The 25,856-nt window shown below is 44.7% G+C and overlaps 1 protein-coding gene across 1 annotated transcript in view; it reads right to left on the bottom strand.

The window, feature by feature from the left end:
• CSMD2 (CUB and Sushi multiple domains 2) overlaps positions 1-25,856 on the bottom strand; it is a 676,782-nt gene that overhangs the window by 596,549 nt on the left and 54,377 nt on the right. The window contains exon 2 of the mRNA XM_057529595.1: positions 17,769-17,985. Within this exon, the coding sequence (XP_057385578.1) occupies positions 17,769-17,985 (217 nt within the window). The remainder of the gene's footprint in view (positions 1-17,768; positions 17,986-25,856) is intronic.

The raw sequence follows: 25,856 nt of genomic DNA on the forward strand, positions 1-25,856 counted from the left end.
TGACATGCTGCTTGTCAGGCTTAGAAGAATGCCAGGCACATTATGTCCACGATATGTGTGTGTTTTATACAAACTTATACATATATAATTTTACTGTTATTTTTTACTATCAGGAACCACTGTCCCAAAGCCTGCTTTTGATTTTCCTACTCTCTTCCTTGCTTGTTCCCTCCTGCTTCCCCCTCTCTGCCTTGGAATTGCCTCTCCCTCCGCATTCCCTTCTTGTTGGCATCATAAAATACGCCCTAAATCCGTAGAGGGTAGGGACAGAGGATGGCAGGGAGTGAGGGAGAATCAAAGCTTGGGGTTCAGCAACCAGCCTAGTAGAGGGGGAAGTGCAGTGAGGCTGGAGGCTCGAGACCTGGGGACTGGCAGGGCCCTGGGGACCCCGTCTGACGTGGCATCAGGAGTCCGGAGCAGAGTCCAGCTACTGGGACAAGCGGGCTAGTGAGAGCCAAGTGGAGTCCAGCCCCGGCCTAGGGAGCCAGGGCTCAGGCAGGCTGGGGCCCAGCAGGCACGGACTAGCCAGGGGGCCTGGTGCACCGCAGCACAGCAGGTACCGGAGTGTCTGGGTCCCCAGATCCTGGGCCCGGGATGCTCAGCCCCGAGTCACCCCCTGGTAAGGATGGGGTCTCTCCACAGTCAGGCTGGGGCAGGATGGGTTAGGGTGTGGGGAACAGCATTGCCTGCAGCTGAGCAGGCCTGGGCAGTGGATAATGATATAGAATGATCATGTTACAAACATCACAAATTCCTGGAAACAGAGTGAAACAGCTCTGCTCGGAGGGACCAGTGATCAGTGGTGCTGGCAAGCCCATCAAGCCCAGGGAGATTCATGGAGAAAGTCATGCTGGCTCCGTCTGCCAGCAACGAAGGCACTTTGGAGGATTAGCAGGCCCACCCCCACCGGGCGCACGGCGGGCAGCCAGGGAAGGCTGGCGTGAGGGCACGGGCTCCAGAAACAATCCTGCGATTAGAGGGGAAGATATTGAGAAATACATGTTTACTCAAATTCTACACTCGATCAGAATGAAACACACATCCTTAGCCATAAAGGCAGGACTAAGACAACAGAGCGTTATTGGCAAACATTCAGCAGCCATCGGCACAGACATAAACATGTGCCGAAGATGTAAATCTGAGCAATGAATGCCTAGTTCTATTGCTACTAAAACACAGTTCTCACGTCCTGCCTGGATTCATTCATGCCTGGGTCTTCATTCTTATTTGGTTCCTCTCCATTTAACAGACTCTGTAAGGGATGGGCCAAGGACTCGTATGTAAGCAAGCAATATTCTGCCGTTGCAGGGAGCCAGGGCCCCAGGAGCTGCTGGGAAGGGCTCAGAGACCCTCTTGAACAGGCCACGAGCCGGGAGCATTGGCATCACCAGGATCCTCACTGGGAGATGCAGAATCCTGCCCTTCCCCGCCCCCCCCCAGACCTGCAGAATCTGAACTGGCACTTTCCCCCAAACCCCAGGCGACTTGCATGCACATTAAAGTTTGCGAAGCACCCATCTAAACCACTGTGTGTCAGTCTTTGAAAACCTTGGGACCCCTTGTGATCCACATAAAATGATCACTTCCTTCTTTAATGTGCTTTAAAATTTCAAAATAAAGTGAATACAAACAAATCAAAGGAATGGTTATTCTGAAGATGCTTTTTAAACTGCATGTATACCTCCCCTCCGGCTCCTTTCTAGAATGTTAGATGCAACACCGTTGCCCCCTCTCTAAGGGTCTGGGTTGGGGAGAGGCATGTCCCCAGGTAGAGCATCACTGATCTACAGAGCAATGGCCCCCACTGTACAGGTGAGGCATCTGTGGCCCAGACAGAGGCAGCCCTAGAAGCCTCAGCTTCTGCACTGAGTCTTGCAGAAGCTGGAAGTTCAGTGCCTCTCGAGGCAGGGAGCCCCACTTCTAGATAGATACCAGCGTTCCAAGTGACCTGAAGTTTGCTCCCCCCGTCCCTTGCATGTCACAGCCTGAGTGCCACCATCTGGTGTCAGCTTTTGAGTCCTTTCTCCAGGCCTTTGACAACAGCCATCATTTCCCTAAGAGCTTCTTCCTCCAAGTAAACACCTTGGAGTCCTTCAGCTTCCATCTTGCAATATAAATGACATCCCTCTTCATCTTTGGTCATTCTCCTTTGGACCTACTTTGGTTTGTCAATATCCCTCTGTGGGTATGCATGGAGAGTAATAGAATTGTTTCCTTTTCTTCTACATTGAACTTTGTATTAATTGAAAATGCATTCTTACTATAAAAATAACACCACTGTGTTACAAAAAAAAATTAAATAAAGATTACAAAATAATCTATAATCAAGCATCCTAATACCTATATTATTAGCAAGCTGTTGTGTTTCCCTCCAATCGTTTTCACCTGTGTATATGTTCTTACATAGTGATATATATAATGCACAAGCAAGTCTAGAGCATGCTTCGCTTTTTTAACTCCAACTATTTTTTATGCTGCAACAGTCGTGACAATCAGCCTTAGCATCCCCTCCCAGCGTGTAAAGGAGAAGTAAACTCAGTCTCCCAGCCTGGTTTGGCCAGCTCAGAAGAAAAGAGAACAGTTTCTCCCACTGATGCTCTCCAAAGGCAGCTCCCACCTCACTCTTCATACTGTGTCCAATGGGGACCAAGTCTCCTCAGCGTTTCATGAATGGTGCCCCCTCTTCTACCCTGTACTGGTGTCACCTATTTGGGGGGGGGGACTTAAATACACAGGGTATTCATTCATTCATTTGTCCATTGGACAGATATTTGTTGAGACCCTCCATATACAAACAATGCACCAGGGGCTATTTTGCAATGGTGAGCAAGATGGCTCTGGTCTCCTGAGCTCATGGAGCTTCCGTGGTGGTACTTCAAAGAGGCGACAGAGCACAGGAAGGGGAAGGGTCTGACATTCAGTGAGAGCCCATTGCAGGCCAGGGCCTAGATATGCATGCATCAGCTCATCTGTTCTTCTCAACAACTCTCCCATTTTGCAGATGAGGAAAGAGAAAAGGTACTTACCCAAGGTCACAGGCTAGATTCAAACCCAGGGACTGGCTGACTTCAAAACCCCTTCTGAGTTCCCTAAATTCACACTGAGATTATGAAGAGACTGTCTTTCTCTCCCGACCCTCCAGGGGCTCCCGAAATCTCAAAAGGCCATTATGAGCCACTCCCAAATGTGTGCTTCAATTATTTCACAAAAGAAAGACAAAGGGGCTTCCCTGGTGGCGCAGTGGTTGAGAATCCATCTGCCAATGCAGGGGACACGGGTTCGAGCCCTGGTCTGGGAAGATCCCACATGTCGTGGAGCAGCTGGGCCCGTGAGCCACAACTACTGAGCCTGCGCGTCTGGAGCCTATGCTCTGCAACAAGAGAGGCCGCGACAGTGAGAGGCCCGCGCACCGCGATGAAGAGTGGCCCCCACTTGCCGCAACTAGAGAAAGCCCTCGCGCAGAAATGAAGACCCAACACAGCCAAAAATAAATAAATAAATAAATAAATTTAAATAAATAAATAAATAAAAAAGAAAGACAAAAATAACAGAATATTGCCTGATCTCAGGGGCGTGATTACGTTTGGAGAAAGGAGGGGAAAGGGAACTTTTCTACAGAAGCACATCAGCCAGGAGCACGATTTAGACAAAAATGTAATTTAGAGACCTTATTTTTTATCCGACTGGCTAGCAAACATTTGTGCAATTTAAACCTTTTCAGAATCCACTCTGACAACCAAGTATCCAGGGGTCGACTCAGTCTGCTTCTGATCGCCACCAGGCCGAAAACTCCACTTCCCCCTTCATAATTACTCCAAGCAATCAGCACCAACTGATCAATCAAACAAAGAAAATTGCAGGTTTGAAGCTTTAATTAAATCTATCTGGCACTATCTAATTAACGAAAATCTTTACACTTCTACATACTCCAAAATAGAAGGAACCCGCCCCTTTGGGGTTCTACAAATAATTAGTCATGTCGAGGTCTTCACCTAGCTTATGTTGGAGAGAGAAGCACAGCAGAGAGAAGACAGTCATTCCATTCTTCTGTCCTTTTTACCCCAGTTCAGGTAAATTCTAATATCGGTGGGGGGCAGGGAGCTGTGGAAGAGGAATCACATCTCTGGTAGTTTCCCTCTCTTCCATCGAGGCCCTTGAGGATGGATGGCTCCGTGTTCAGGCTGCCTTTCTCCCATTCCCCATTGCATCGCGGTCTAGACAGCTGGAGGACACTCACAAAGAGCAGGGATAAAAAGCTGAGAACTCGGCCACTTCTTGTTAACATGGCACTTATTTGCCATTCGGAAGCTCAGCTTTCTCCTCTGCAAAATGGGGCCAAAAAAGACACTTCAGGGATTGTTGAGAGAAGTAAATAACACAATGTGTCTGGGAAGCTTAAACAACCAGAGTTGGGAGAAGCAATACTAGGCACTGAAAGGTGGATGATTCCAAACCTGCCTTGGTTTGCAAGAACTCCTCTGGTCTTCATTCCTCCACCTACTAAGGGCCTTGACAGCCTTCTGGCTTTCTGCATTTATCTGTGGACAGGGATGTATTCCTGTTATGATTGAAATACAGTTGGACTCTCGGAGCCAGAATCTGTCACCTTTCCCCTTTGCTGTGTAGGGATTACATAAGCCTAAGATCCACCTTGTCTGTGAGGTGTGGCTGCAGGACTTTGAAGAAGAGAGAAGTTGAATGTGCCTCTACCGATCGGCCAGGGGATCACAAAGCCCCCGGATCACTCGTTGAGAGCCCTTTGGGATGAAATAATCAAATTGGAAAGGTGGAGCCAAAGGTATACACTTCCTTCCTTGATAAGCCTTCTTGATAAGACCACCACTGCTTAAGGGATGAGTGGCCATGGTCATGGGGAAGACCAAATCAGGAGGGGACAGGGAAGACCTTCCAAGGCGTAGAGGAGCCTGCTGATATAAACCTTTGGGTGGGATTGAAGACACTGCCCTGCCAGCCTCCAAGACGCTCAAGGGCAACGTGAGGTGCTATGACATCACCAGCCAGACCAGTCTACACTGTCTACACTGCCTTCATCACATTACCCTGGGAGCCTGAGTCAGTGCAGCTCTGGGAGACAGATACCGTAATGTGTGCCTGGGTATCTATCATGTCATCTGAAGCTACCAATGAATATATGTTTCCACTCCTTTAAATCTCCATAATAAAGCCTGCTGGGCCCTGAGAAAGGAAACACACGTAAGACACACAACCCAACACAACAGGTGTCATAAAGCCAGCTGAAGGTAGGTGGAGACACCAAACTCACCTTGTTTCAGGTTTTTTACTCCAAAGTCACCTTCTTAGTGACAGTTTCCTTGGCCATCTTATTGAAATCTCACCCTTTGCACTTCATTCTTTCCCTGATGTGTATGTTCTTCATAGTGCTTATCTAAGTAACTTTCCAGATGAGTGGAAACTGTAAGGCTAAAGGCAAAGACAACTGATCACATGATCACTGTACTCTAGTTGAAAAGTTATTTTCCAAGGGGTACGGGTTAACAATTCTGATACCACTCTACATCCTGGAATTGAACAATTCAGTCAATGGATGGCAGATGGTGGGAGCCAGGTGTCTCACTGTTGGAGTGGAAGTTTCCAGCTAAGTAAGGGGAGGAGGCTAGAATGTTCCATGTGGTACTGGATTAGAGTTGGAGACTTCAATATGAACTCGCGTTTAGCTGAACACAGATACACATGGTACATATAAAAATATTTATAGATATGTGTATACACACGAGTTAGTATACATACACATATTTCCTTGCTCTGTCAGCTGAGAGGGCCTAGAAGCAATGATACCTCAATAGTAATGAGCACACCCAGGGCCAGATCTTGGTTTCTAACACCATTTCCCAATTAAAGGATGTAAAGCTCATTTCTCCAAAGAGCTCTGGTGAAACAATAACAGTCACAACAATAACATCAATGACAAAAGCTCACAATGCTGGGGAACTGTCAAAGAAAACAGGAGAAGCCAACTAAAAGAGTCCCCAGTGGCCAAAGCTTTCCAGTTTGAGCAACAAAATAAACAAACTAGTATTGAATTTTAACCCAAAGTATAAAATAAATATCCATGAATCCACTGATATAAATAAATTAGTAAGCAGAGGAAAACAGATCTCTCCTACAGAAGAATTCCAAATAATTTATGTAGCTAGTCTGCCCACAAGATGAAGCATGACTCTCTACTCTGTAGGTGTGAACTACACATAGGGACTTCCTTCCAAAAAGGACAGTATGGAGTGGGCAGTAACTTTACAGTGGAAAAGCCTGACATACATGAACTCAATCGGGTGATCAAAACCAACAACAGAGACAAGTCATGTTGATGGTATGTAACCTTGAGACGATGTGATGAAAATGTGACCTTCCTTCAAAAACACATTACTCCAGTCTAATCATGAGAAGAACATCAGACAAATCCCAACTGAAGGACGTTCAACACAACACCTGACCAGTACTCCTCAAAACTGTCAATCATCAAAAACAAGGGAAGCCTGCAAAACAGTCACAGCCAAAAGAGCCTAAGGAGGCAGAAGGACTAAACATTATGTGGTTTCCTGGATGCGATCCTAGAACAGAACAAGAATGTTAGGTAAAAACTAATAACTAACTAATGAGGAAATCTGAATAAAATATGGACTTTAGTTAATAATAATAAATCAATATTCGTTCATTAATTGTGACAAAAGTACCATACAAATGTAAGATGTTAAGAATAGGGGAATCTCGGTGAGGGGTATTATATAGGAATTCTCTGTCCCATCTTCACAACTTTTCTATAAATCTCAAACTAGTTCTATTTAGTTTAAAAGATTTTTCTTTAAAAAATGAAAAAAGAGAAGATCCCCCTAGCTCTGGTACGAAGGACAGACTGAAGGTGACAAAGGCAAGAGCAGGGAAACCAAGAAGGAGGCTGCTGTGATAATCAAGGCAAAAGATGATGGTAGCCTGGACCACAGTGGTGGCAGTGGAGGGATTTGGAAGGGATGAGCTTTGGAGAGGAAGCAATGACAAGATGACTAACATTTACCCGCTGCTTACTGTGTGTCCAACATCTTCTACACACTTTATGCCTTGTAGGGTAGTTGAATCTTCACAACTTCCCTACAGGGTAGGTACTACTCTAATCCCAACTTTGTTGACATAGAAACTGAGACTCAGAGACAAGTGACTTCCTCAGCATCACACAGCAAGTAAGAAGCAGAGGCAGGCTGGCTCCAAAGCCCCTCTCTTAACCACCACCCCACATGTGTGTTCAGCCGGGGCAGCAGGAGATGTGAGACAGAGAAGGATTATAACCAGAACCACGTTTTGTTGCCAAGAAGAATCCACCAGAAGTCAGGAGCCCACACACACACAAAAAACGTTGCTTTAAAAAATATTGTACTTTATGGGTCAATGGCCTAATTTTTAGGCACGAGGGCCAGACTGTCCAGGAGCTCCACCTCCCCAAAAGCAAACAAAAAAAAGCGTCAAGTCTGGAAAGCTAATGGACTCTGCTATCTAGAATCCTCACCTACATCTAGGTCCTAAATGCCAAGACTCGGAGTTTGCAATAACCAAGGAAGCTCTAGCTACAGTAATAGACAAACCCTGGACTCTCAGAGGTCCAAGTGTGTATACAAGTTCGTGTCTCACTTATGTAAAATCCAGTCAATCTGCAGCAGTCGGGGGAGGAGGTGGCTTCTACTTCACATGGCCAACCAGGCATCCAGGCTTCTTATATCTCCTGTTTCCAGGGAGAGAGATGGCGCAGGTTGCAAGGGAGCTTTTCTGGGCCATGCCTGGGAGGGGGGCACATTACTTCATTCACTTTATACGGACCACGAAGTCACACAGCTCCACCTCGATGCAAAGGAGGCTGAGAAATATTGACCCAGCCTGGGCAGCTGCTTCCCACAGACAACGCTGCCCTGCGGAAGAGAAGCAAGAATGATGGTGGACAGTTAGCCTTCTCTGACACACTGCTTAACAGACCACTGGGAAATAAACCCTTATGCCAAAGACAAATGGGGAAATTGTTGAAAAAGCCAAGAGCGGTTCCTGAATATGGCAGAAATAGTCCAAGAAGATCAAGAGTATTTTATAGCCTTTCTACATACACCTCCAGCAACACTTAATCACACAATTTCAGAGCTGGAAGAAGCTTTGGAGTTCTCCTAGATGTAAGTCCTCAGTTTATAAATCAGGAAAATTCAGCTGGCCCTGAGAAGGGATGGGATTTGGTGACGGTCACAAGTACACCAGTGGCCACACCTGGGCCAGAACCCAGGTCTCCTTGCCCCAGTCCTGTTTCCTGGCACCACATCTGGTGGCAGCTCAGACCCACCCAAGGAAGCAGTAACTTGGCTCTCTGTTCACTTAAAAGCTGAGGATTGGTTTTCTTTTATATTTACGTAAACTCTAAGGGAACGAGGAGCTCAGTACTTGGGAGGTGTTTATTCGGGTACCATTTCTGCTGACAAATGGAATAAATGCTAAAATTACAGGTTCCAAACCTGCCTCTACCCTGAGGACAACATCCCTGGGTTACCAGGGTCCCTTGCGCCTTGATTTCTGCTGCCCCAAAGGTTCAGGGAATGAGTTGAGGATAAAGAAAGGGATACACTCCTATCTCAGCAACACACCTGTCGGCCATCACTTGCGAGAAAGGGGCAGATGAGAGTCAAGGGGAAGCCAACTCCATTCTGGGGTAATGTCGCATCTTTGACAACACCTGGTGACACGGTGGGCAGGACCGATCATGGGGAGGGATGTAGGCAACACAGCCTTTTGGCCCAAGACTCAGGCTCCGTGGGGCCTTACATTTTGGCCGCTATTAAATGGCAGACTTGGCGAATGAGCAACGTGAGGCTTTGTCACAAAAATTCACTTTGACCTTGAACCAGAGGGTCCCACTGTGAAGGGAGAGATTGCTCAGGACCCCGACATTGCTGCCCACCTGGCTTTGTATATCACCGGCTGCCAACCCCTGCCCCACCATGTCTGCCCAAACCCACCCTTTGGCATTAGATGATGGAGCACATGGTCGCCCGTGGGTCACTGCAGTTGGCTTCCCGAGCCCCAAGCTGGGCAGACCCTGCTCCCTCCTTTCTGCAGCCCCCTTCAGACCTGGTGTGGTTGGGCCGACCTGTGTGAAAATGGGCGTTTGAATACAGCTCGCCCAAGGCACGCAGCCTCTCGGAGACTCAGTATTTTCTCGCGATAAAGATGGAGGTGATAATTCTTATGTCTGGGAAAACTGTGAAGACTGAATGAGATGTGGGTCATCAAGCTCTTGGCACACAACAGGTAAATATTTATTCCAACCCCCTGACCCTCCTCTATGTCCATTTAAGTCATCAGAACTCATCGTTCAAGGGATAAACAGAATGGTTCCCCCAAATGTCCTACAGAGTTTCTGGGCCCAGTATTGTCCCCAGATGCTCTGGGCCCACAGTAGGGGGTCAGTGATCTCACTGGGGATCTCTGCAGGTCTCCCAAAGCTTGCCTGGGGAAAGGTCATGAACAAAGCCAACTACGGCAACGCAGAAAGACAGGCTGCTGCCCTGGCCCTGCAGCCCCGTCCGGCTACATCCTTGGCCTTGGCCTCTGCACACGTCAGCTGACTCCTTATGAATCAGAGATAAATTTCCCGATTACATACGAAGCTCCTACCAACAGGTTTGCCTCCAGATGGCAAATTTGCCTGCATTTAGGATGAATCAAACATATTTACTTTTCAGATGTTAGCGGTTTAATAAAATCCATAATGCCTTTGGCCTCAAGCCCTCTTCCTATTAATTATTAAACCCTTGTGTGTTTCGAGGGTAATTGAATCCATGTTTCTAATTAGTTTACACTTAATTCATCAGAACAATTTTTAAAGGGCTGATGGATGTCCCAATAAGCCACATGGGCAGTTTAATGAATCTTTATTTAAAAAGAAATTGGACACACACCAAACTGTTAACAGTGGTTACCTCCAGGGAGCAGAATTGGAACAAGGGCCTGGGAAGGAGGCACTTGTGTTTTTTCACTCTATACATTGCTGCACTGCTTGACTTTTTAAAAAAAATACTGAGTTCCCATTACTTTTACCATTTTAAAGAAACAGCTTGAAAAGGAAAATGGCATGAATTTTTTAAAAGGGAAATGGAGTGAATGCAAATGAGTCCCAAGCAGTCAGAAGGCATTTTGGAGTGGAGAAGGAAGCCTGGTTTCTGGTTCTAGGAGACCCATGGTCTTCTCCTCCACTAGTCACTTAGTATCTAAGAGACCTCAGCCGCTTACTCAACCTCTGCAAAGAAAATTAATACTACCCATCTCATGGGGCTGTTGTTGAATTATTACATAACACGTGTTAATGCCTGTTTAGGACCTTTCGGTGTGTCCCCACTTCCCTTAAGATACGTGCGAGCTCCCCAGCATGGCATACAGGGCCCCTGGTGATCCAGCCCGGACGCCCCCATCTCCCCACAGCACTCCACCCCCAGTGAGCCCCCTGAACCTCGCCTTTCTCTTGCTTTTGCCCTGACCTGCGCACATACTATTCTCTTGGCTTGAAACACTCTCCCAGCCCCTCTTTCCACGCCCTATCAGGGATCCCTTCCTCCAGAGAGCATTCATTCATTCATTCCATAAATATTTTGTTGAGCGCCTCCTATGGGCCAGGCCTTGGAGATGCAGTGGAGAATAAAACAGTCAAGGAGCCTACAGTCTTGTGAGGGAGATGGGCAGAATCCAAGAATCACACACACGCACACGTAAAGCCACGAAGGACAGATGCACAGTAATCTCAGGGGTATCACAGGAGGGTGTGACCAGGTTGAGAAGTAGGGGTGTCTCAGAGGATTCCCCGGGTGAGAAAGTGCAAGTGAGCTGACATATAAAAAATGAGGGAGTGGTAACTAAGCAACGGGGCCGATGGAGGGACAGCATTCCAGGCCCACAGAGCAACATCTACAAATATCTCCCCAAGACTAGGTCAGGTTCCTCAGTCATGCCTCCTGGACTACCTTCACCTGCTTATTTATGTTTCCCTAAAAAGACTGTAAGTTCCTTGAAAACAGAGGCTGTCTTGTTAACTGTTGTATCCCCAACACTAGGCATTCAATAAACGTTGAATACATGACAATGAGTGAATGAATGAATGAATGAATGAATATGTCTAGCACGGTGGCTGGCCCACAAGAGGTGCTTGGTGTCATCACTTCTTTTACCTTTCTAGTATCCTCCCTCTGTTTCAATCCTAAACAGGAATGCTCCCTCATCCCCATGGGTCCTTCCAGCCACCTCCTGACCACAAGAGCACATTCTCAAGGCACTCTGGGGAAAGGATCCTCCAAGGACAATCCTACTGAGGTATAAGGCACACTTTTTAAGGAATCCAACAAGCAGGTCCTTTAGGGGCCCCTGCTGCAATACACCGTCATAAGAAGACAGTAAATCTGACAAATTTGTAGGTTTTTTACAACTTCCAAACAGGTGTCTAATGCCAGTTGAGTGAAATCTGCAACCAGCCCCAAATGACTAAAACTGCATTCCACCTTAGGCTGATGAATGTGTATTGCCAAAAATGGAGGGAACCAGTCGCAGTGTTTCCCATAACTTGAGCCCAAATGTCTCAATTAAGGGATGCTTAGCTGTGCTTAACTGGTGCAGTTATCACCAGTGCCCTATAAACCCTCCAATACACAGTGATGTCGTTTATTAGCAGCATCGCCATAGATTATGTTTGCTCGTGTTCCATTAGAAAACTTCATCCCACATTCAACTGCAATGCAATAGGATGTTTGCCAGCACGGAAAGGCCACCTAATTGTGCAAAAGCAGAGATGTGGGGATTGTTTCAGTAATTCATCCAGGCAGGGTTGACACTGCATTATCTGGGAGGCTCTTTGTTCTTTTCTTGCTAATTTCCAAACTCCTACAGGCTCCCCAGCCTTCAGGACCAGCTCCTACTCCCATTTCCCACTCTGATCCATTATGAGAAGAATCTGATCAGCTTCTATTGTAAATTTAATTTCAAGCAGCCAGACGCTGCCTTCTGGCACCCTGGGATGTTGCTGCTTATGAATAGCTCTAGATGAAATGTGAGGTGCTCTCAAGAAGGTGTCTGTGAACTCCTGGTGGAGAAAGGGAGTTGCTGGGAGATGAATGGCATCTGCATATAGAACAAGCCGTGTGCAGTGTGCCTACTGGCACCTCTTCTTTAACGATGCCAGGTGCAGCTGTCAGTGCATAGCGCCACTGAGAGCTCCCCATTTTGCAGAGGAGGAAACTGAAGCTCAGATGGGTTGACTCACTTGTCCAAGGTCACTGACACAGAAGTAGGATTAGCACACAGGTATGTCTGATGCTGAAGGCCTTAACTCCTCCTTAATCACCTACCTCGGGATTTCTCAACCTCAGCACCACTGGCATTTGTTGCAGCTGTCTTGTGCATGGTAGGACACTTCGCAGCACCCCTGGCCTTGATCCACTAGATGCCAGGGCCCCTCTCCAGTTGTGACAACCAAAAATGTCTCCAGACATTGCCAAATGTCCCCGTGGGGTCAAAATCACCTTCAGTTGAAAACCACTGTTCTACCTCATGTCATATAAATGTATTGGGTTTGTGTGTGTGTGTGTGTGTGTCTCTTTTTGCTTAATTGTGTTTTCTAATTTTTTTTCTATCAACATACAAGTATTTCTTCTGTTTATATCTCATTACAGTTCAAAGCAGTTTACACACACTATTTAATGTAATCCTTACCAACCAACCTATGGGGTAGATACTGATACATCCACTTCATGGATGAAGATACTGAGGATAAGAGTCAAAGTGACCTGTCTACGCCAAGCAGCTAGCGAGGAGCTGGAACTCATGCCTTGCAGGTGCAAGATGTATATTTCACTGCATGGCTCAGCCACAGCCACACGTGGTAGAAGGCTTGACTCCTGGCCTCAAGGAGCTTAGAATCTAACCAGGAGGGAAGCCTGTTGCTCACACCACCACCCATGAGCTAGCAGCTGGAGAAAGATGAGTTTAAAGAGGGCTGAGGATCGGGGTGGGGAGGTGACTCCAGCCTTTTGCTGGAATGCATCCATAAATAAATTGAAAAGGACTGAAGGTAAAGGAAGAAAAGAGAAATGCATTAAAATGCTCAGAGAGCAGAATCACAAAACTTACGCCTGTCAAGTCTGAGACGAAAGCCCCAAGTGATGCAGAGAGAACCCCACTGCAGGCTTCTCGTCAGTCCGGCCCCACTGCTGGGCTACCGTGGGATGAGCAATGCCACCCACAACGAATGACTTCTCCTGAGCCCAGTCTCTTCTCGGATGTCCGTCCTCCACATCTGCAGCTCCCAGATCTAAAAAGTCTAATGGGCAGGCCACAGAGGAAGCGTCAAGACAGGCATAAAAGCGCTCCAGAGCGGTCTGAGTTCCTAAGAGCAAAAGGCCAGCAAAGATGCAAATAGTGTTTATGGAACAGCAGGGCATCCTAGGAGGTGGCCCTGTGAGGTGGGTCAGTGTCACCTCCGTTTTATAGATGAGTCTCAGAGAAGCCAAATCTTGCACAGGTCATGGTGCAAATAAACGTAGAAGCCAGCTGGGTATAAATCTTGGCCTGTCACCACCGTACCCTCCTGTCTCACGGGAAAACACTGTGAGAGGAGGTGACCTACCTGTTCTGCTAGATGAACGAAGAAAAACATCAGTGCACAAAATACCCTGGGATGCCATGAGAACACATTTTCCTGGAGACTGCAATTCACGTCAGGCTGACCTAGCTTGTTTCCTGCTTCCAAGCCGGACAACGTGGAGCCATTCTCCACCCCTTCCTTTTTCATACTCCCACTCTACAATCCCTAGAAACCCACCCTTAATTCCAAGCACCACACTGCCCCATAACATCATACAAACCCACGCCATCTTCTCTCTTCATTATTCTAGCTCAGGTTACCTCCATCTCTTGCCTGGCCTGGCAGTCACCAGTCTGGACCCCTACCCTAATGCATTCTCCACACTGCAGCCAGACCATGCCAAAATCCTCTGCTTAAACGTCTTCATTAGAAGGACATCTACCAAACACCTACAGCCAACATCACACTTAATGGTGAAAGACTGAGTATTTTAAGATCAAGAACAAGGTAAGGATGTCCACCCTCACCACTTCTATTCAATATTATATTGAAGATTGAGTATAGTCAATATTCTATCCGCTGCAATTAAGCATAAATAAATAGATGGCATCAAGATTGAAAAAGAACAAAAACTGTTTTTATTCACAGATATTTTTTAAAAACTATCAGAACTATTAATAAGAAGCTCAGCCAGGTCACGGGATACAAGATCAATATACAAACATCAACTGTATTTCTACATATTAGCAGTGAATCATCCAAAAATAAAATATAATGAAAAATAATTCTATTCATGACAGCAAATCAAAAAAGAATAAACATCTTAAGAGAGATTTCCAGTTCAAGATGGAGAGCCAAGGCAACATGTTAAACGCTCCTTCAACCTGACCTCCCAAGCTGTCATGGAAATAGTCTGAGGTATATAAAAAGAGAGACTATATATGTCCATGTGGGAAACTAGGAAAAAGAGACAGACACCTACATGCTACAAACACTAAGGAATTTCTACGAGATGCAGTGCTGGTGAGACCTGACTAAGAAAAAGGCTCACTAGACAGGATGCTGACAGAGAAATATAGCTTAAAATGTGTTCTCAAGAAGTAACTTTAACCACTAGTAGAATAAAAATCAGAGACGAGGCAAAGAACACTTGTACTTAAAGATGGAGAAATGGAAATCATAGTAAGGAAGCTTAAAAACAGAAAGTATTAAATATTATACAAGGACAAATACATCAGTTATCACCAAAAATTGTGAGTGAATTAAACCTTTCTGTTAAAGAATAAAAACTCTCATGAAAGATTTAAAAACAAAACTCTAAACTATACATATAGAACAATGACATAGAAATATTAAAAATAGAGAAGTTAGCAAAGATGGGTGATAAATGCAAACCTAAAAGATAATAAAAGTGGTAAAACTAGTATCAAAGTAGAATTTAAGGCAAAAAAAGGGGGATAAATATAACTTTTATATTGGAAGAATTATAATTCACTCTGAAGATCTGATGTTTACAAATACTGACATACTGAAGAGAATAACATCAACATATATAAAGTAAAAACTTAGAAATAAAGGGAGAAAATGATAAAAATAATAGTGAAAATGTGAAAACAGTAAGTTGCTTATCCTTGACAAAAATCACTTAGACAATAAATAAGAAATTAGAAAAATTAAACAATACTAATAACATGAATTTGTTCACCCTTCCACCACAGAATACATGTTCTTTTCAAATACTCAGAACGTTTACCAAAAATGATCTTATACTGAGAAAAAAAGGCAACAAATTCTCCAAAACAGAAATCATAATCTGAACATAGTGCAGTACAACTAGGTAATAACTTCTTAAGTATAAAAAAATATTACTTGGAAATTTTGAGGGAAAAAACCCTAGAGTCAAGGAAGGAACAAAACTGCAGTTAGAGCCTGCAGTTAGAATTATTTATTCTAAAAATAACAACTATCCATCAAAATTTATGGCATATGGTCAAAGTTGTACTTAGGGAAAAATGCCTCAATGATTTTAATATCAAACAAGAGGTAATGAAACTAATTCAATTCATGAAAACAGCAAAAGAGCAACGCCAGCCCAAGGTAAGTGGGAGGGAAGAATGAATAATGATAAAAGCAGAAGTCAACAAGTCAGGTAACAGGAAAAGAATAAAACTGATAGCCCTAGAGTTGGGACTTTTAAAAGACCAATAAAATAGGCAAACTTCTGGCAAGACTAAATAAGTAAAAAGAAAGAAAATGCAAATGCGCGGGAGCAGATACAAGAAAGCGGACGTGATCCCAGATAGCGTGGAGTTGGAAATGCTGTATGGGAAAACTATATAATTCTGAAATGAATCAAAATGAGCACATCAGGCAGATGACAGGGATGAGGAGCCCGAGCAGGGATGACCTTGTGGAGGTACAAATTCCAGGAGCCTTCTCTTCAGACACGGCTGGTTGGCCAGAGTGGGCTGTGCCCTGGGAATACATCCAGGGACCCCCTGCCAGGACCACCTCCTTAGGTCCCAGAACCCCCACCCTTGCCGGCCAGAGCCATCCCACCTCTGGGGGTCTTCCACACTTCACTCTCAGAGCCAGAGAACCCAAACGTCAGAAGATAGAGCTTTGACCACACGTGCGTGGACCCTGCCTGAAGAGAAAAGAGAGCTGGAAGAACTTCAGGACGCAGAATAGGCCTCCAGTCATCTGTACCCCAAGTAGCCGCCCCACTGGCCTGATCTGACTTTCTGTCTTTCAACATCCCTCAAGGGTCTGCGCCGGTGCCCCACCGATGGGGTCACCGGAGCTCGACATCTGATGGTGACCTCGTCCAGTCTCCTGGTTTTAAGCACTAACCAGTCCCAGGCTCCCAACTTTACATCTCTAGCCCCAATGTCCTTGAACTCTAAACTCACAGATTCAAGTCGAGGCCTGCCCCCTTCCCAATTAGCATGTCACCTCCTTGAAGATAGTAGCTTTGTTTTGCTCACTGCTGCATCCCCAGCACGCAGGCCAGTGTCTGGAACATAGTAGGTGCTCATGAAATATTTGCGGAATGAATAAGTGAAGAGCACTCCAGTCCCTCCACCCAAGTTTCACTGAACACCTACTGTGTGCCAATCCCTGTGGAATGTCAAGGGCAGACGGACAAGGCTGGTCTTGTCTAAGAGGAACCACTTAGTCAGGGGAGCCCCAGATGCCCATCCCAGCTGCACACATGGCAGCTCACCTCTGCACTGCCCTGAGAGGGCAGGGAGCAAGCAAGAAGAGGGCTGGCTCAGTCCCGGGAATGTTGTCTGTGACTCTGCTCCAAGAGCATCTTAAACAAAGCCTTGAGGATCCCGGAGTCCCCAGGGCTTGGCTGGTAAGCCATTAACCCTTTGTCTCCCGGGGAGCCCAAAGCCTATCTTGCAGGACCAGGACGAGTCTTGCAGTGGAGGCATGGCAGGCCACCAGGTCAACAAAACCTGGAGAGCTATGACTCTGGGGCCTTGATCTTTGCCCCCCCCCCCGCCAAAGTCTGCTCTTCCTGCAAAGGTGGGAGCCTTCCTCCCTGTCTCCCTCCTTGATGTGAACTCTCCCCCTGGGAGGCAGCTCAGGAGCACGGGAAAGCAATCTCGTCCTCTCCATTGTCTCCTCTTCTATCAAGTGTGCTGCGGTTTAAAAAGTAGAAACTTCCCTAAATTCTCAATTCTGTACCCACAGCCAAAGTCATGCAAATGCAAGGCAAAATCCAACAAAGTATTGATGGTTTTCAAGTCAGGGATGCAAGACATAGTTGCTACTAGCCTTCAGTTCATATCTGCTGGGTCCAAGGGATATATTTCTGTGTATGCAAAGAATATACACCAACAGATATGCACACGTACACACATATGCATGCGAAATCAGTTGTAATAGAAAGACTTGAATTGCTCTGTATGTTTTCTATCTAGTCTTCCCAAATGTCCTACAAAAACTCCTGCCTACTGGGAACTTCTAAGCAGGAGAAAGGAATTGGGAAAGGTAAAGAAAGCAGAGGAGTTCAGGGCAGGCCTCATAAAAACAGAGGTCTGTGTTGACGACAAAGCACCCTGCCTGGTTCTTCCTCTCAGCAAGCTTGGCTCAGGCCCAGCTGCTGGCCACGGGGAGGAGGGCGTGATACCTGGTTCGCAGGTTCTCTGGCTGGGGTGGCCCATCAAACACTGACAGGACGTCAAAGTCCTCCTCCAGGGCGAAGGACTGGAACACAAGCTGGATCCGGTGCTGGTCCTCCGCGGTGATGGTCCACGTGCAGTTGGCGTAATTGGGGTAGCCATACGGGAACCCCGGGCTCTCAACGGTGCCATTGGGACCCTGCAGTTGGAACGTGCAGTTCTGGCCTGGGAGAGAGAAAGGGAGCTGTTCAGTACGGCCGGAAGAACTCTGAGAATCTCCCAGAGAGATGGGAGCAGTGTGTTAGAGGATCATGAACCCCCTTTACCAAGTGTTTCCTCTGGACCAGCCCATGCTCGATGCAGAGGGAAGGAAGGTGGGCGACTGACACACTGAGTGCCAGCTTGCTTGTGCCGTGAAATGTCCAGGTGATAAAATGGGCATCGTTGTACCCAAGCCTTAGAACAACCCTGTGAGGTAGGAAACAACGCTCAGAGTTTGAATTAAAAGGCCAGCAGACCAGGTGGAACTTCCCCTTTACAACATTAAATGCCAGACTGATGATTTCAAATTTTCTCCATTTTCCACGGCCTCCTGATGCTCCAGGCTCCTCTTCTCAGCCTCAGCCCCCTTTTCCCATCTCCATAGAGAATAAAAGCCATCAGTGGGGATTCTGTTGTCTTCCCAATGCCAAATCCGTCTAGCCTGCCCCACACGGTCTTCCTTCCTCCTGCAGACCAACTAGCCCTCCTGCAATCTAAACATATCCCTTCCATGTGCCCTTTGGATCCCATCCCTCCCTAACCTTCAAGAACCTTATGTACGTTTCTCTCTTATGTATGTTCCAAGTGTTCAATCATTTCCTCTCCACTGGAACTTTCCCATTTTAAATGTGCTCAAGACTCTCCTTAAAAAACCAACTCCCCATTCCACTTCTCTTCTCCCTCCAGCCTTGTCTCTCTCTTCCCCTTCTCAGCCAAAGTTTTAGAAAACACAATCTGTCTGTCCTTTCTGTCTCTATTTCCTTACTCCCAGCCCGTCAGTTCTGCCTTCTGGTCCTGTCAATCCACCCAAACAGGTCTAAGGTCACTGATGGGTCCAGTGGATATTGTTCAGTCCTCATTTTAACAGACCTCTCTCTCAGCTGCCTCTGACACTGTTGCCTCCTTTCTGGAATCACCCCTCCCAGGCCAGAGCATCTCAGACTACACTGCACATGAGCAGCGCCTGGGGACCTGGCTGACATTTAGATTCTGATGGACAGCACCTGGGAGGGGCCAGAAAGCCTGCTCCTTTACCTGATGCCCTGCACATGCAATGATGCTTTGAGCAGCCTGGTCCCCGGCTTCCTCCCATACCGCTCACTCTCCATCTTTCCTCCCATGGCTTTCTCTGGCTCCTTTCCAGGCTCAGTGTTGGGGCCTCTCCTCCTCTCTGTCTCCCCACTTGTGCACTGATGACTCAAAACTTCACAGTTCAGGCCAGACCTCTCTCTGAGCTCCAGACCTGACACCTCCTTTGGGATGTTCAGGCTCGTGATGTCCTCCACCCACCCTTTCCTGACACTTTCCTCTCCTTCACAGCCCCATGGACAACCGATCATCCTGTCTCTGTCTCTACTTCCCTCGACCCCACAGCATCTCTCCCCCAGACTGCCATAAAAACTACCTCCTAACTGGTCAAATGCGTTTACCCTGGTCCTTGCCAACACTACAGCTGGGGGTGTCTTTTCAAAACAGCAATCTGATCAGGTCACCTCCCCTTTCCTCCACCGACATCAAACCTCCCATAGCTCGTCATTGCTCTTCAGTAAGGAAAAATCACTTGTAGACCTATGAGGGTCTCTGCATGGTTTGGCCCTTGGTGACCTCTTACCCTTGTGTCCACTAGCTTTCCAGCCAAACCCCACCCTTCTAAAGGACTTGAACAGACATTTTTCCAAAGAACATACATAAAAGGCCAACAGGTACATGAAAAGATGCTCAACATCGCTAGTCATTAAGGAAATGCAAATTAAAACCACAATGAGATATAACCTCATACCTGTTAGAATGGCCATCATCAAAAAGACAAGAGATAACAAATGCTGGCAGGGATGCAGAGAAAATGGAACTCTTGTGCACTGTTGGTGGGATTGTAAATTGGTGCAGCCACTGTTGAAAACAGTACAGAGGATCCTCAAAAAACTAAGAATAGAACTATCACATGATCCAGCAATTCCACTTCTGGGAATATATCCAAATGTAACAAAAACACTAACTCGAAAAGATATCTGCACCTCCATGTTCATAGAAGCATTATTTACAATAAACAAGACATGGAAACAACCTAAGTGTCCATCGATAGATGAATGGATAAATTAGTTGTGAGATACATACACACACACACACACACACACACACATACAAATATTATTCAGCCATAAAAAACAAGGAAATCCTACCATTTGCAACAGCATGAATGGACCTCGAAGGCATTATGCTAAGTGAAATAAGTCAGAGAAAAAAAGATAAATACTGTATGATATCACTTATACATGGAACCTGAACAAGCAAAGAAAACCCCCAAAACAAACTCATAGAAAAACAGATCAGACTTGTGGTTATCAGAGGCGGGGGGTGGGGAAGGGGAATTGGAGGAAGGTGGTCAAAAGGTACAAACTTCCACTTGTAAAATAAGTCAGTACTAGTGATGTAACGTGCAACATGACGACTATCGCTAACACTGCTGTGTGATATACAGGTAAGTTGTTCGGAGAGTAGATCCTAAGAGTTCTCATCACAAAAAGAACATTTTTTCCTTTCTTCTTCTCTTTTTATTGTTTTTATATGAGATAATGGTTGTTAGCTGAGCTTATTGTGGCAATCATTTCACAATATACATAAATCAAACCATCATGCTGTATGTCTTAACTTTACACGGTGATATGTGCCACAGATGTATATCTGTCAGAAAAAAACACCCCGCCCTTCTCAGTCCTTTGTACTGGCCACACTCTCACTGCACAGCCACAGAGCCCTTGGGTATGCTGTTCTCTCTTTCTAGAATACTCTTCCCTCCCTCCTTGGCATATTTTTCTTTCAGATGTCTAGTCAACTGTCTCTCCTTGACTAGTTCAAACTCCCTATTATATGCTCTCATGATACCATCACCTCTCCTTGGTAGCACTTATCATAGAAGCAAATGTCCATGCTTCCATGTGATTAATTCATAAGTATCTGTTTTCTTGCCAGGCTGTAAGCTCTGTGAGAAGACAGACCATACTTGAGTTTTCCCATCTTTAAATCCATAGCCCAAGCTCAGTACCAGACACATGGTAGGTTCTCATTAATTTAATATAGTGCTTGTATTTAGTGAGTGTTTGGCTAGACACTCCTCTGAGAACTTTACATATATTAACTTGTTTAATCCTCACAACAGCCCTAGAAAGTGGATACTATTCATATCACCTCCATTTTACAGATGAAGAACTAAGGCAAAGAGAAATTAAGGAAGGGGTCCAAGTCACCCCGTTACACAGAGATGGGATTCAAAAGTAAGCAGTCCACTTCAGATCCACCTTAACTATGATGCTGATAAATTGACTCAACACTAATTTTTTTAAAGCCCACTTTAGGGATTAACTGACAAAGGACAGTTAATCTCTAAAATGACTTTAATATTGAAAAATCTCTTTTAACAGAAAAGAGAGATAACACAAAGTATCGCATTTAAAGAAGAAAAAAAAAGCTAAGGTCTTATGAATAAATGCTAAATGGGCATTTAATAAAATTAGACACGTAACCCTGATTAAAATAAGCATTTGGAAGTAGGACAAAGAATATTTCCTTAGCATGATAGAGCATCCATTTTAAAACAATAACCTACATCTTACTTACGGTGAAATGCCTGATTAAGATCAGGAGTGAGATAGAAATGCTACTATCACCTCTGAGATTTCACGCTTTATTGGAAGAGTTAATCCATGCGATGCAAGAAAAAGAAATAAGAAAGGAGCAAGCAAAATTATGGTTTGCAGATGATATATTAATATACCCAGAAAACCCAGGAGAATCAATTAGGAAGCTATTAGAACTAATAAGAAATTTCAGTAAAGTAGCCAAATACAAAATAAGTATACAAAATCAATGACATTTCCATATGCAAGTGACAGATAAAAATATAAAGAAAAAAGGTATTATTTATGATAACTACAAAATGCGTATAATAAATGGAGATAAACTTAATAAGAAATGGGCAGTCACTGTATAAAAATGACATTTAGAGAGGGATAAAAAATTTGAATGACTGGAGAGACATACGTAATCTTGAGTGGAAGACTAACTTCTGAAAGGTTAATTTGGAATATTAACCTTTTGAAAAGTTAATTTATAAGCTTAATGCAATTCTGATCAAAAGCCCAATAGCCTGTTTTAAATTTAGTAAAAGGGTGCCTAAGTTTAACTGGAAGAAACAGACAGTGGCAGACAATGGATATTTTTTGAAAAGGTAGAAACTGTAGTATTCTCATTCTACAAGATACTAAACAGAATCACCGAATGATGCTTTGAAAATAGTGTGGAGGTGGCCCAAGGCTGGACAGGTAGAAAATGACACAGTATTACAGCAATAGCTTTAAATAGACATAAAAATTAAAATACATACAAGCATTAAACATCAGTGAGAAAAGAAAAACATTTTGCAAGGTCAACTAATTAACTGCTTGAGAAAAGAATTAAGTTATCTTGTCAATTCACACCATATACTAAACTAAGTTCTTTAAAAAGTCAAAAAATAATTAGAAGAATATATACACAAATAATTATCTGACTGTGATTTTCTGAATGTAAAAGCTGTGGAAGATACTACAAGATTGATAGTTTATACAGAAAGTATGTGTAGGTCAAAAAGAGAAACAAAATCAAAAGGCACACAAAAAGGTTAGGTAGAAAAGTATCAATAAAACAGTTAACACAGAAAGAACTCTTACTAACCAGCAGGAAAACAACAAGCACTATAATTAAAAAGCTGGACGGGGTCTTGAATAAGTTAGTTCATAAAGGAAGACATAAGTGGCTCAGAACCCAGAAAAAATATTCAACTACAGTAATAAGGAAATAAAGCTCCTATCTCTACAACTTTTAAAGAAGCCCCCTGGTTCATGTTCCTGAACTTCACCTCACTGGCACTGGCACCAGATCTACTCAGCTCATGTCTCTGAAATCTGTCTGGTGATGTCATTGCACCATGTCATTCACTCATTCATTCATTCATTCCTCTAGGTTCGACCCTGGGATGGGGCTTGGGGCCTGGATCATAGACCCAGACATAAGCAAATACTTCCACGTGGCAATACTGTGCTACAGGGCTGCACAGAATGATCCTGAAGTATAGACCCAACAGGGGTCACGCCTTGAGGACCACCCTCATTCGTGTCCTGGTCAACCACTGATACCAACATTCACCACCATCCCCCAGTATCCCAACTGCTGTGTGGGTTTGCAGTTTCTGATTCAGAACCTGGGTATGAACAGCATCTCGTGCTGCGGAGAAAGAAATCAGGGGGGCTCTAAACAGAGACCCTGGGAACACTTTCCGTGTACAGGGACAAGAGAGGTGACGGAGTAGGAGGCAGGAAGGCAGGCATAATGGTGGGAGGAGAACCAGAGTGCAGTTCCATGCAGGAGAAGGTGATTCAGTGCATTGAGCACCAGAGGGGGGCTAAGGTGAGGGTCTGGGATGAGGTCACTCGGTTTGATGTCTAAATGGTCCCTCTGAAAGTAAGGATGCTGAGAGTGGGAGCTCTGTCCTGGTTCCTATTGCATCCCCAGTGCCGAGAATTCAATAAGTATTTGCAGAATGGATACACGAACTTCAGCAAAGACAGGCGGCAGGTGACACGGTGGACAGAGGCCAGATTGTAAATAAGTAAAGTCAACACTGGCTGGTGAGAAGGTAGAGGCCATTATATTTTAAACAGTAACGTATATATCTTCCTCCTTGCAGAAAATTTGGAAAATATAGGCAAGAATTAAAAAAAGAGGAAACACTACAATCTCGCCTTCCTCTCAGAGGCGACCGATGTTAATATTTTTTCTTCTTTTTCTAGATTTTTCCATGCATATTTCACATCGAGATAATATTATATATATAATTTTGTGGGCTCTTTTTTCAGTAAATTATTCTTCAGTTTTAAGTTGTAAAAGGCAATGTTACTTGTAATATACAGGGCTATGCATACATGCAACACAAAGATGTATAAGGACAAACGGGTCCCCAATCTCTCTCCCTTCTACCCACTCCAAAGCTACCAAAGTTAACCGGCAGGTAACTCTCTCCTCTCCAACCTTCTCATCTCTCATGCAAACAAAGACACATTCCGGGAGAATTTTTATTATTTTTTTTAAAAAATGAAATCGTAGTTGCACTCATTTCTCTGCAACCTGCTTTCTCATTTAACAATACACTGGGGACACCTTCCAGGTCAGTAGAGCCATATCTAACTGATTTTTTATATAAATGTGTAAAATTCCACAGCCTGGATATATCTCAATGTATTCAACCACTCCCCTGCTGATGGCCGTTCAGGTCATTTCTCGGTTTTCTTTTGCAACAATTCAGTAAACATGACAACACAAGCCCTCCCGCCCCAAGATACTGAATTCATAAACAACATTTTAAATGGACATGCCACATTCTAGTATATGGTTATACTAGAATTTACTCAACCATTCTCCTACTGTCAAGCATTTAAATTGTTTCTGGATATTTTTTTCTTTTATAAGTAAGACCTGGCCTCTTAGTAAGGTCTGGTGACAGCATCCTGGTCAGTGTGGTGGAAAATGCTTTTCCATGGCCAGAGTCCCAGACCGAGAGTGTTCACTTAAGCGGTAACTGCATCCAGCTTTGGTTTCTGGGGGGTGTACTGTCCATAGGAGGTTGGCTGATCTCTGTGGCAGGCGCTGTTGGAGAGGGTTAGACGGGGCTGGAACCCGGACACATTTGGAAGTCTCCCGGGAATCAAATGTTGGTTAGTGAGTTGAGAAAGCTATAACCCAGTATGGAGGTTCCTTAAAAAACTAAAAATAGAACTACCATACGACCCAGCAATCCCACTACTGGGCATATACCCGGAGAAAACCATAATTCAAAAAGACACATGCACCCCAATGTTCACTGCAGCACTATTTACAATAGCCAGGACATGGAAGCAACCTAAATGCCCATCGACAGATGAATGGATAAAGAAGATGCCCTCAATAATTTTAATTCCTCCCTTGAGGAACTATCTGATGAAATTTTGGGCTTATTTTCCACTGTGGTGTTTATTTTTTCTCACTGAGTTACAGATTTATATCTTCCATGCATCACATGTGCTACATATACATTTGTAGTCATTTTGGCCTTTTAATTTTATGATGACATACAAAGGTATCTAAATTTTATGTTCTTAAATATTCCATGAGTTCTTACTATTTTTCTTATTAATTTGTGCTAACTCTTTAGACAATCAGGATTTCACTCTTTTGTCATATTTGCTGAAAATGCTGTTTTTCACCTGTTGTGTGCTTTTTGTTTCATTTAGATTTTTCATGTAGAATGAAATGTTTGGTTTTTACAGGCAGCCATCTTTACCTGTCTTTTTCTTGGTAATATTTTTTTTTCCTTTATTGACGTTTAGAAAGATTTCTCTCTGGCTTCTCATCCTACTCAACACAGCAGCCGAAGTCCTTCCCACATCTCAGAAGCCCTACCTGAACGGACACCTCGCTGCCCCGACCTTCTCTCCTGTCTCTCATCCCTTCATACCTGTGATGGGTCATGATACCTAAGCCCATCCCATGCCCACCTTGGGACCCTGCACTTGCTCGACCTCCAGCCCAGAAAGCTCTTCCCCAAGAGCTGTGTGACCCACTCCCTCACTTCCTTCAGCCTGAGTCAAGTAACACCACCTCACAGCCCACCCTAAATGAAATCCAAGCCTCCCTCCTCTCACGCCAGCCCTCCAGGTTCCTGCTTTATTTTTTCCACAGCACTGAGCATCCTCTGACATCTATTTTCTTGTTTATTTTCAGTGCCCCCCTACCCCGACAGAATGCCATCTCCATAAGAGCAGGGG

Source organism: Balaenoptera acutorostrata, chromosome 1 (assembly GCF_949987535.1).
Source record: "Balaenoptera acutorostrata chromosome 1, mBalAcu1.1, whole genome shotgun sequence".
Lineage (NCBI taxonomy): Eukaryota > Metazoa > Chordata > Mammalia > Artiodactyla > Balaenopteridae > Balaenoptera > Balaenoptera acutorostrata.